Source organism: Microcebus murinus, chromosome 9, assembly GCF_040939455.1.
Source record: "Microcebus murinus isolate Inina chromosome 9, M.murinus_Inina_mat1.0, whole genome shotgun sequence".
NCBI classification, from domain to species: domain Eukaryota; kingdom Metazoa; phylum Chordata; class Mammalia; order Primates; family Cheirogaleidae; genus Microcebus; species Microcebus murinus.
The window spans coordinates 23088854-23101742 of NC_134112.1; the positions used below are offsets into that span (position 1 = coordinate 23088854).

The 12889-nt window shown below is 42.5% G+C and overlaps 1 protein-coding gene across 1 annotated transcript in view; it reads right to left on the minus strand.

Moving 5' to 3' along the window:
* The window catches only part of CHN2 (chimerin 2), a 290524-nt gene that overhangs the window by 129929 nt on the left and 147706 nt on the right, over positions 1-12889 (minus strand). Inside the window, exon 3 of the mRNA XM_012735895.3 lies at positions 4642-4697. Within this exon, the coding sequence (XP_012591349.1) occupies positions 4642-4697 (56 nt within the window). The remainder of the gene's footprint in view (positions 1-4641; positions 4698-12889) is intronic.

Here is a 12889-nt window from a genome sequence, read left to right on the forward strand (position 1 = left end):
ATTTTGATGTATATTTACAGATTATCCACTGTTGGTTGGCATCTCAAAGCTAGGGATATACCTATGATTATGACTGATGATGTGTCCAGAGCTTGTATTCTCCTGGAGAGATATATACAAGCAACAATTAAATAAATGTGTCAAGGAAGTGTATTAGAGAGTGTATTAAGTACTACAGACACAATAAACAGGTTGGGGAGGTGCTAATTTTCATGGGGTTTGGGGAGGGCCTATTATTATTATGTAACATTTGACCTGAAAACTAAACATGCAGAGAACCTGAGTACAAGAATTCCAGGCAAAGGGCAAGTGCAAAGGCCCTGCGGTAGCAACATTGAGATTTGTTCAATGGATGGCGACAGAGGCTAGTGGGGCTGAAAGGCAGTGCGTGCACTCTAAGAAAGGTACAGACAGAAGAGGGACAGATGCAGGAGGCACACCATGGCTCATAGGCACAGCAAGAAGTTTGCTTTTATTCTAGGAGTAATGGGAAGCTATGGAAAGGTCTGATTTATATGATGATTTGGGCTCCCGTCTGGTGAATGGAGTGTACACATGTGTTTATGTGTACGGCCTCTCCGCAGCCGTACACATACAGGCTGCGGAGAGGTGACAAGAGCGGAAGCAGGGCTACCAGGCAGCAGGCTCCTGATCTGCAATAATATCCAGGCAAGAAGTGATAATGGCCCAAACCACACAAAAGCCACGGAGATGGAGTAAAGTGGGCAAAAGTAACATATGTTTGGAGTTAATATGGATTCTTGCTAAGAATAAGAATGGAGCAGAAAGGGGTGAGGGTGCGAAAGAGAGAAGTCCAGGTTTTCTGAAGTTAGGTACCATTTAATGGAGTGGGGCCCAGTTCTGTTTTGAACGTTAGGCCAGCGTTGGCCTGTGAGACATCTACCTGAAGAGGTCAGGTGGACAGATTGACAGAGGTGCTTGAAGCCCAGGGGAGAGGTCTTAGCCGGAGAAACAAATTTGGGAGTCAATGTCCTACACGGTTCCTGGCAGACCACCCAGGCACACACTTGGTAATTAATAAATGCTTATGAAGTGACTGATTGATAATTGATGGAAAGAGCAAGTGAGAATTCTGCATCTTGGAAGATGTTTTGAATGTCTTGGCAAGGAGCAGTCAGGAAATGCCAGCAGAGTGCCAGGTGCCGTGGCTGCTCAATAAATATTAATTTGCAGCGATGAATCCCCAGAAAGCAATGAGCTGTTATTTCAGAGCTGACCCTGCCTGGCTTTACTGGAGTCAGAGCCATGGTTCAGCTGCTTGTACCTTCTGTTCCTTATCCTCAGTATCTTGTTTCCTGGTGGCTTAATTCCTGACCTGGGCATCTTGCTTTGTTTGTAATCGCTGCCTTTTTGCCCCTATATTAGGAGAACACTGTCATCTCTCTGTTTCTAATCATGGTCTCAGAGCCTGCTCTTTACAGATTTCTGAATCTGCCATGAATCATGAACATTAATTGAGTACCTATTATGTGCCAGGCACCATACTAGACCCTTGACACATATATGCCCTTTATAGAACCCTGCAAAGTAAATGTTCACCCTTGGGTAAGGCCTTAATCTCCCTGAGAGAGTAAATGGTTGGCTCTAAGTCAGATAGCTAGAAAGTGGTAGAACAAGAAGTCAAATCAAGTCCAAGCTGACTCTGCAGCTGAGCTCCCTACCTTCCTGGATATTCTGAGCTTGCTGGATTTTGCCTGCTGAATTAGTCTATTGACTTGACTCACCTAGCTCCCCTGCAAAGTCCATTAGGTGGTCAGTATCTGTTGATAGCCACCATGTATCAAGTCAGGCTGGCCTGTGTCTGTGGCACCCTGGAGTGACAGGGTTCCACATCTCTGTAATTGCACACGTTGCTTGGTGTCTAATGTGAGTGTTTATCACGTTGAACTGGAGGATCCTAACCTGAGAGAGGCCCATACTCAGGAAGGTATTAATCATCAGGGAAACAAGAAAGATTGAGTATACTGGAGCCACCCAGCCAGGGACCAGAGAAGAGGTGGGTAGGCGGACTGCACAGCTTTACATAAAAGGAAGGCATGAGCATATAATACTTAGCTAAGGGGTAAGATGAAACAGAAAAATGTATACAGAAAAAATTATAACTCATTGTTCAAAAGAAATAGCCTTTATGGCTTTATGCAAATGTTTTAATAAAGCTTCAGTCTCCCTGGCCACACACTCACACGGAAAGGCTTTCTGTCTTTGTTAGGCAGAAAGCATGCAAGCGTGTTCCAAGGCAAAGAGACATCTAACTAAATGGCATCTGTAGTAGGAGCCATAGTTTTACCATCTTCCAAGAAAAGGCAGCGCCTTCGCCCACAAGAAGCCAGGCCCTGGGAGGCCCAGCAGTTTGGGCAGGAATTATTTGCTGGTAATGTTATAATGGAGGACAAAGTGAACGGAAGCCACCCCTGCTGGCACTCCTCTGAGCAGCACCTGTTCTTCCAGTAAACTCAACCTGTTATCAGCCAACACCTGCCTGGCCGGATGGGCCCCGTGCTGCCTGCTGAGCAAATGGAGCTGATGAATCTCCATGTCGTGTTAGGCTTTGTGGCAAAATGGAATATGGAATTCCTAGAGGCAAGCTACTTACAGATCAAGCATCAACCAGCTACCACCTATGACTGAATCAAATGGGCAAAGGTTGGCAGGTGAAGAGCTTGGTTGACCAGACAGGCAAGAGGGGAAGAAAAGTGACACACGCACCATATTCTTCAGTCACAGCAAATGGTGACAGCCATGCAACATTAAATAGATATGTGGGGGACTCTCACCCGCTGGAGGTCTGAAGAGTTTCAGTGGAACCCTAGGAAGAATTTCCATGAGGATAGTCTAAATCCACCTATCTCCACTGCTAACATTCTACCTGACTCGAAGGACAACTGACATGGTTCTAACCAAGGATTTTGAGTAACAGATGATTTCTCCCTCTCTCTCTGTCTCTCTTACACACACACATATACACACAGAGGTAAATTCTTAAACATATATTTAATTACATCATAGTTTTGTTCTCTTTTATTATGACACTCAAGATGCCAATGGCCAAGTTCTTTGCTGTGTTCCCAGCCCTAGACCAGAGCTGAGACAGAGCGGCTCTCCACACGTGTTTACTGACTACATGGACAAATGAATGGCTACTTAGATCCCCTTTGGTCTCAAATGCTGGTGCCTGGCCTTGCCTGGAGCCTTTTTACTAGCACCCCTAGACAGAGTCCTTAGTTGTATTCTAATTTTATAGATATTCTTTTCATTGAGATATTTAAATGCCTCTACCCCTCTAAAAATGGTAATAATTTTTCTGATGGAGAAAACTGGGAAATTTTCTAAATGAAAGGTAGAAGTGAAGGCCTTTTTAGCAATGTGTTTCTTAATTCTCACTGAGAACACACTTATGTAGTGCATCTCATGCAAATATTTATATTTATTCTTTTTCTCTCATTTGAATAATATTGAATGTTATTGAATTTGATTATTGAATGTCAATTAATATGTTATTGAATATATCATTTGAATATATTGGCTGCAGAGTTAGTGATAGGACAAGATCAGAGTACCACATAAATGGAACTCATCCTACATTTTTTTCTTAAGCATCAGATATTTCCTCCTCTCCAGCCACATTCCTAGGATGAGAAAGTCTACCCTGTACTAAAATCAAGATTACTTGATGAGTTTCATTGCCCTTCATCAAAAGTAAAATTTTACATATGAAACCTTATTAAACCATGATAAGTTAGCGCTAAGTATGGGTACGTATGTACCTAAGTCTTTGAAACAGGTTCAAACCAGATCCAGAAAGTACTGACCTCCAAGGATGAATCACAAGAGTGCTGGAGTGTTGGAGCCTTTACCCTTTGATAAGGCATACATGGCCCTTTAAAAGCTATCTGCTACTCTATATTTAATCAAAGTAATAATAACAAAAATAAGCAAAGACCCTTGGGTCTTTGGTTTGAAGGATATTAATTTTGCCGTTAAAGAAACTGGTCAGGATAAAAATAGAAAATACAGCCTTCGTACTACTGCCTTTCAAATCTTGTTGGCACCCCACGTGATCAGAGAACTGATTAGTGAAGGAGGAGGGCTAGGGAATGTTCTGCGGGCCGGTAAGCATTTTTATGAGCTGATATATTTTTTAAGCTATCTCCAAGAATAAAAACATAGTCACTCTTCTTGTAAGCCTTTATTATTTTAAAATGTCAAGAAAATATGACAACACATAAAGATTTGCTAAATATGGTTATTGAAAGTATCCAGACATTTATTATTCTCTGTACTTTCTCTGCTGGAAACATTTCATCATAAAAAATGCTAAAAGAATAAAAATGACATTAACAAAGAAAACAACCAGAATATGTGTTTTGGGGGCTTTACAAAGGAAGTTTAATTTGCTTCTGCAATAGTTAAACATGTGAGATGTCTGATTCCCAGTTAGTTAGTGTTTTTTAAATAATGTCTGATTTCAAAATATAGATTATGAAGATGTTAAATTCGTTGACACTCTAACAAACGTTAAAAGAACTCAACTCCCAGGAAATCTGAAATCCCTCCGTATCAACATAGTGCTGACAATTCATCATATTTAACAAGGTGTATTGGAAATAGCTGAGTACTGACCTCCCGAGGACAAATGATCCTCTTGGGACGAGGTGCCTCTTGCTGTAACTGATATACTGCCAAAAAAAGAGAAAAATAATTAGAATTAGAATATTGCAATGCACACCAACATGTCTTCAAATATTTCCACCTAAGTACATCTCAAGAACTGCAAATATTAATATGAAAACAAGATACAGACACATTTTTTGATACTGGATAAAGTCAGGTCATTTATATGGAAATTAGTCATCATGATGATAAACTGGCAAAATTGATTTTTTTTAATTCTTAGAAGGCCAATTTAGTTTCATAATTGTTACTGGCACTGTTCATTTCATGGCTTTCTTGGAAGACTAGATATGGCTAAAATTCTTTTGACTATTTTAAAGATGAAATTCTACTTATGAATACCTGAGCAGTAAGATCATATAATAGGATTCCTGAATTTAAATGCTGATGTCTCTTGACATTCCAGGGAAAGAACTGCCATTAGAAGAGGAGTATCATTCTCTGAAATGTTAGTTATGTATAAAGACACAACTGATTCTGTGAGTAAATGAAATACCAAGCCATTTCTTTCTCTTTTTTCCCCCCTGCCATTTTTGCCCGGCCTATCAGTTTAAATTCTCATTCATTCAGTGACTTCCCACCCATTATCATTCCTCTCTCCTGGGCCCTTTCACCTCTTAAATAATAATAATCCTCTTCCAACCTGCTTTAAAGATAGACTTTCAGGCTTGGGCTTTTTGAAAGCAGGTCATTGTATATAATTTCTCAGACTATTATTTGTGATTTTTCAGGCCATAGTGAGTGATTTTTCTGCTGCTCAGCTAGTCTGGTTATTTTTCTTTGAAGGAAAAGCTACCCTATGCAGGTACCTTTGGGTTCTACTTCTATGAAAATAGAGGCTGAAAACAAACCAAGTTGATGTTATCTTCAGAATCCCAAAGAAGGAAAAATTAATTTTAGATGGAATAAATCTACAAAAAGTTAAAAACTAGATCAATATAAAGTATTTCTAGAAAATGTAATAAGATAAGCAAAATTTTCTGATTTATTCTTAGGTCTAAAAATAAAAGAGAAATTTTAATTGAAGGGCAGATAGTCAGATGGAAACAGAGATAAAAATGATGGAACATATTTTGTAATTATGGCTCTCCAGTGCCTTCGGCACAACGTGGTTATTTTCCTACCTAATTAAGTGCAGACTACCCAGTTTTAGCACAGAGGAGAAACTATCAAACCCTCCTGTGGATGTTGAAATGTGCCACAGTTCTAAGCGTAGGTTGCCCACACTAATGATGATGCATGTGCCACTTAAGGACAGCTGTACCAATATATGAAGGGAAATTACAGTTCAACGCAGCCCTTTAGCTCAGAAGGACACCAAAAATGACAGATATAAAGAAAGCTTCTAAACACCTCCCTTTCTGTGGAGAAAGAGCCCGCAGATCCTAATGGACCAATGCATGGAAGTGGGACCAGGTGGAGGAAAGGGGAGCTGCCTTGCACACGAGATCATCAACTGGGCGGCACATATTATTCAGCCTGTGCTACCTATTTCCATTTCCTCCCATGGCACCACACTCTCCTGATTTTCCTCCTTTTATCCTGGCTGCCCTTTCCCCTGCCTGTTGCTGACTCCTCCTTCTCCACCTGCCCAGTAGGTAGAGAGACAATTCAAGTATCAACTGTGCAGAGGAGTCTTTCTTGACATCTCTCACACCAGACCCAAAGATATCACCCTAGTCTCTGCTCTTATAATTCCTTGTACTTTCCTTTTATAACTTATCACACTTGGAATTCTGTATTTACTGGTGTGGATTCTCGAAACAATTCTCTCTCTCCCTGCATCTTATAGGTCCCATCCTGAGGGAAGACATTGTGTTTGTTTTTGCTCAGTCTTATATCCTCAGTATTTGTTGAGGTGCTATGGATATAAAAACAAATAAAATCACCTCTCTTTTCAAGAATCCTGTCAGCTTTGGGGGGAGATTCAGAAGTTAGAAATATTTTTATGAAATAGGGCAGTAAACACAAAAGGGGACAAGGTATCATCTATTCAAGACTGTGGGTTACCAATGTCCATCAGAAGGGAATAGTTAAATGTACGGTGGTACGTCTTCCAATAGATACCATGTTCCTGTGATAAAGATTGAGAAAGCTCTCTATACACGGGCATGGGATGATTTAGGGGTCCTCAGACTTTTTAAACAGGGGGCCAGTTCACTGTCCCTCAGACAGTGGACAGTGTTGGAGGGCTGTACTATAGTTTAAAAAAAACTATGAACAAATTCCTATGCACACTACACATATCTTATTTTGAAGTAAAAAATCCAAACAGGCAAAAACACCTGCATGTGGCCGGCGGGCCATAGTTTGAGGACGCCTGGTCAAGATATTCTGTTCAGTAAAAAGAGCAAGGTGAATATGCACATGCCCACCCCCCCACACACAGATAGGACAATGTAGCAAAATTGCACTTGTACTCCATGAATACATACCAATAAAAATAGATTTAAAAAATTATTTTTAAAAATTTTAAAAAAGAAAGGGAATAAAATAATTATATAAATCCATCTTTGTTTATATCTATGTAAAGAAATTCTCGAAGGGATAAGGAAGCAATAAAAGCAACTACATTTAGGGGATGAAAAGCAAGACAAGGACAGGAGTGAGGAAGAGACTCCTCCATGTATACCTTATTATATTGTTTTGACTTTTGAATCATATGTATGTATTGCTTAATCAAAATAAGAAAACAAGGCTATAGGAGATAAAGTTCAAGAAGGCTTCTTGAAAAAGAGGAACCATGAACAAGGGCTGGCCAACCAAAAATGCAGGAACAGTGGTGGGCATTCCACTGGCTTGTGCCTTCCCCAATCACCAGGGAGGTTGCATGGAGTTCCTTGATTCTTTTCAAAACTGCTTTTTAGCAGGATATTACCGTTAGGAGTAAAGAGCGTAAAGGGAACCAAAGGGGCCATCTCCTAGAAGCACAGAGGGTTGGATCTAAGAGGAATTGAAGAATGCACATATGGAGAATCCTGTCCTCTCTTTTCTTCCCATTGTTACTGCCTCTTGAGGCCAACAGGGATATGTGGGGGACATGGCGGAGTGGCTTTTGTGAACAGCGTTTTTTAATGAAGGTGGCAAGGAAAGTGGACCTGTTATAAAAGAGAAGCAGTTAGCGAAGTGCTCCTTCGTAATTCATAGCAAATATGCGAGCATCTGCTGCACGCCAGATCCCACAGTCAGGGCTACGTGGAGGCTTTGGGATGAATGGAGAGGCAGGGAGAGGAGAAGATGGCAGCATACTAAGTGCCTGCCATGTGTCAGGAACAATATTTTACTGAATTGTCATAAGAATATAGAAAAAATAACTGTATCATTATCATTTGTTAGATGAGACAACAAGTGCAGAGAGGTTAAATATCTGCCCCAGGGCATCCAGCTAAAATGTATCCTTTTGATTCCAAAGCCCTGGTTTATTTTTCCTATGCCTCAGGGCCTTTGCACTTACTGTGCCTTCCACCTGACTTGCTCTTTCCCAAGACATCCACACAGGCTCGCCCTCAGGCTTCACTCAGGTCTCTGCTTCCTTCTCCCCTTGTCAGGAAGACCTTCCCTGACTTGGCTGTGTGAAATTCCAGCCCATCACTCTACTCCTTAATTTCATTTCTTGTTTCTTCACAGCATTACCATTAATACCATTAATAAATAAAAAGTGACTGGGCTCATGCCTGTAATCCCACCACTCTAGGAGGCCAAGACAAGAAGATCTCTTCAGGCCAGGAGCTCGAGACCAGCTTGGGCAACATAGCGAGACCCTCATATCTATAAAAAATAAAATATTATCTGGGCATGGTGGTGCATGCCTATAGTCTCAGCTACTCAAGAGGCTGAGGCAGGAGGATCCCTTGAGCCCAGGAGTTCAAGGCTGCAGTAAGGTCTGATCATGTCACTGCACTCCAGGCTGGGTGACAGAGCAAGACCCTGTCTCAAAAACCAAACAAACAAAAACAACCAAAACTATAAGTACTGTATTTCTTCATTTTGTGTATCATCTTCCTTGACTAAAACCTAAGCTCTTTGAGGGCACGGACTTTGTTCTGTCCACTGCAGTATCCTCGGTGCTTAGAACAGTGCTTGGCTCATAGCAGATGCTTAATGCATATTTGGTGAATGAACAGACTATATCTAATGGCCCATGGGTCACCATCTGTGCCTTTGAGGGGAGCCTCTGATCCGGTGAGGGGAGACGTGCATGGAAACACAAAACCAAGTCGGGCCAAGTGCTTTAATGAGGGGAAGAGGAGGAGGATGCCATTCAATTTACTCAGGTGGTCAGAATGGCTTCCCAAGAGGAGAGGTAGGGACCTCTCCCTGAAAGATTCCTGGGGTGTCTGCAGGAAGAAGGGGGGTTACAGGTGGAGGAAAGGGCAACAGCAGGGAAAGGAAATAATGTGCTGACTGCTCAAGGAGAGGCCAGTGCAGCTGTGGAGCCAGGGCGTGGGGGTGAGAGAAGGCCATGCAGAGCTGGACCTTGGCTGGCACACTAAGGAGCGTGGATGTCCTCCTGTCTGCAACATGGAGGAAGTGACGTGTTCTGAGCAGAAGGTGACATGATGTAGTTTGTTTCAAAACAGAGGTAATAAGGAGAAGGCTATTCAAAAGAACAGAGGCTGCCATTTTCTGGGCATTTGCTATGTGCCAGACACCTGATGTGCACCTTCTCATTTAATCTGCCCAACAAGCTTCCAAGGTCACCATTACTGCCCCTCACTGACAAGGTAGTGGTGATGCCTGCCAGCTTTGAAGATGCTCAAGGTCACAAAGATAATAGATGAAATCAAGACCCAGAGACTAGATTTCCAAACCCCAAAGCCTGTGTTTTTCAGCCTCAGCCAGCAGTTCCCTAACACAGGCCCCGTGGGGAGCTGCTCACGTTAGACTCTCCCAGGAGCTGTTATGAAATACAAATTCCCAGATGCCATCCCTGGTGATGCCCACTCTGCCAGTCTGGCCAGGGGGCCCCAAATCTGTTCTTTTTGAAGCTCTTCAAGAGACTTTAATGTACATTGAGGAGGAGGGCCCATCGTCCAGGGGAATGTCAGAGGCAAGGAAGGGAGTGAGACAGTATTTTACTCATACACAAGAGAGATGGTGAAAGTGTGAGCTAAGATGGTGAAAGTGTGAGCTAAATACTCATACACAAGAGAGATGGTGAAAGTGTGAGCTAAGATACCACTGGTGGAAATGCAGACAAGAAAGTGAGTTCACTGTCTCAAAAATCCAGAAGAGAATTAACAGGACTTGCTTTCAAATTGAGTGAAGGGAAGTGACTTGCTTTCAAATTGAGTGACTGAGAATTGAGATGCCATTAACAGAAACAGAGAATGCAGGCCACAGAACATTTCTGGACAGTTCCTCCCCTATGACAACAGGCTAAATCGCATAGCTGTGACCTTTAGGGACCCTCTCAGCTTTAGTAAAGAAAAATGCAGTAAGCACCAATCTTACAACCAGCTAGAACAGTCCTAGCCAGGGAGCAACTTGGAAGAGGGAAGGGAGAGGTCCCCCTGTAGACCCCACACGCCAGGGACATCATCTCTCCTTTCTGGTCCCTCAGCAGCAGACATCATAATCGTAACCAGTGGCTTCTATCTCCATGCGCAGGTCTCAGAATCCACAAGACCTGCTCTGCATTGTTCCAAACAACAGAAGCTGGCAAACAGATACAGAAGCCTGTTTGCCATCTGCATTGTGTATCTGTCTATAAAGATAATGAGCTGGTGATCAAACACAATGGCCACCACATAAAAAATAAGGCCCGGTCTCCTATCTTGGCCTCCAATGAGAGCCTGCTCATCATTTTCAAAGTTACCTATAATAGAAAAACACGCACAGGAAAAATCTCCAAGGCACGTTTACTATGTATAACTGAAATGAGTCACATAATCTGAAATTATAGCTTCTTGAATTTCCTTTAACAACACACTTCACAAGCAAAATGCAACAATCTGTGTCACTTCTTGGGTCGTCCATGAGTCTTGAGGTGAAAAGATGGAATCTGCATCTAAGCAATGTCCCAGATATGTTCCAGGCACTCCCCAGCCCTGGGCCCCCGTACAGCACACGAAAGAATTCTCAGCTGGAGCGAGCTGCTTGGCAGGGGCGGCAGGCCCTGGGGCAGATGGAGGTGGAGATCCCAGCTCCCCAAGAAATGCAAAGCAGATTGGGAAATCGAGAGCTCACTGAGAGAACATTCTACTTTTCCTTCAGTGAGAAAACCTGACTCACCCTCCTCTGGGAACAGAATCAATCTGTTCCCTGTGGATGACGCCCCTGCCTGGGTGGTGCTGAAATCCGGGCTAGGAGCTGAATCTAGCCGCTTGGCCTTGACCCTGAGCCAGTACCACCCTGCTCACTGCCTAGATCTTCCCAGTTTTCACAGAAAGAACTCACGATGCGAGCAGGGAATTGTAGGTGCTTCAGATGTCGTTCTTGGCCTAACCCCACCCTCCAGCCTGCCTTGCTAACAGAATGTCAAGTCTTAATGGGGACTTCCTTCTTCTCTTGTCTAAGAGCACTGTGCAAAACCCCTAGAAGGTTGGATAGCCTCACACCAGGAGGTCTCAGGCCTAAGCATGCATAAATAAAACCTGTGGGGTTTGGTAAATTGCAGATCCTTTCCACCATTCTGATGCATAGATGTGGGGCAGGGCTGAGGAATAATGATTGTAAATATTCTACCCAGGTGATTCTGATCCAGGGGGTCGACAGATCAGGGTTTCGAGGTTCTAAACTCCTATTAAGGAAAACAGGCCTAAGCTTTGGCAGCCTGACCTGCTGCCCAGGGGAATCTCCCAGGAGAGCTGTCAGCCACAGCACCTGCTGCTGAAGGACTGGTCCCTTGGCCTTCTAAACCAGAAAATCTTTCAGAGTGTACCCGTGGTGGTTTGGCTTTTGAACTTGTCTGCTTGGGGCGTACAGTCCACACAGTTCTGGCTCAACATTTAGAATGTAGCTTTATTTATTTATTTTGTAAATGAACTTGAAAGTAGCTCTTCTTTTAGGGCATTGAAATGAAAGCTTTCTCAGTGGCTTCATCAATGTTTTGGGGTTTGGTCCGAGAGTTAAGGATGAGCTGCAGATGTATGATACTTTGTGACAAGGTTATGTCATGTAAACAGCTCAGTAAGTCATGGCCCTAGCTTTCAAGAAAAGGAGACTTTCAACAAAGGAGACTTTCAACAAAGTGGGCAGGAACTTAAGGGGCATCCTGTGACACCATGGTTTCTTCAGTCAACACCCAATCTTACCTAACCCGTGGCTCCACAGCTCCAAGCACAGTGCCTGGCTTAAGGCAGAGGCTTACTATGTATTTGTTGAATGAAGAAATAAATTAATTAACACCATACTTTATAAAATATTGAGAGAGCTGATTTCTAAGTTTCCTTACTTTTCTGAATTTCTAAGTCAGGTATCTTGTGGTTGGTACTCCAACATCCATTTCCATCTTTCCCATCCCAAACTTTCCAGTCATGTGGGTTATATGAGATTGATCCTTCCCTGAGTGCCAGTGGTGGGTCCTGATTGGTTTAGGGCAGTTAGCACATCCCAACTCTCTAACCACAGTGATGGACTCAGCAATGGGCAACTCAGATCAATCAGGGCTGAGATACCATGCTGAGACTTTGTTTGAGGTGTCAGGAAGGTAGACTATCTCACTACCTGTTACTCTCGAATGACAAAGTGATAGCCCTGGTATTGTTGGGGATCACAAAGAAAGAACATTCTAAGAGTAGAGCCAGACCCAGGAAAGTGGAGCCAAGATAGGATTCTTGGCTCTGGGTTCTGGTAATGTCATCTGAGTTTCTGGAATAAGTCAAGCTTGAAGCCAGTGCCTCTGGACTTTTTGCTTACATCAACCAATGTGATTGAGTGAAGTATTCTGTTACTTGCAGCCCAGAGCATTGCAATTAGCATTACAACTTAGAAACAGCTTCTTATAATGAATCATTAGAAGAAGCCTAATATTCTTTTAGGAATGATGTCAAAATTGGGACTCATGCTTCATAACAAGAATCTTACATTAAATAAATCAAACTTATGGTCAACAAGAGTCAATAAAAGCAAAGAGATAGCTATATACATTTCTAATCATTGCAAATCATAAGTTTTTAAACCAAGTCCTAAACTATGGCAAAAATATACTGCATGTGTAAATATATGAGAGCTTTGATAGTACCAAATAATTTTC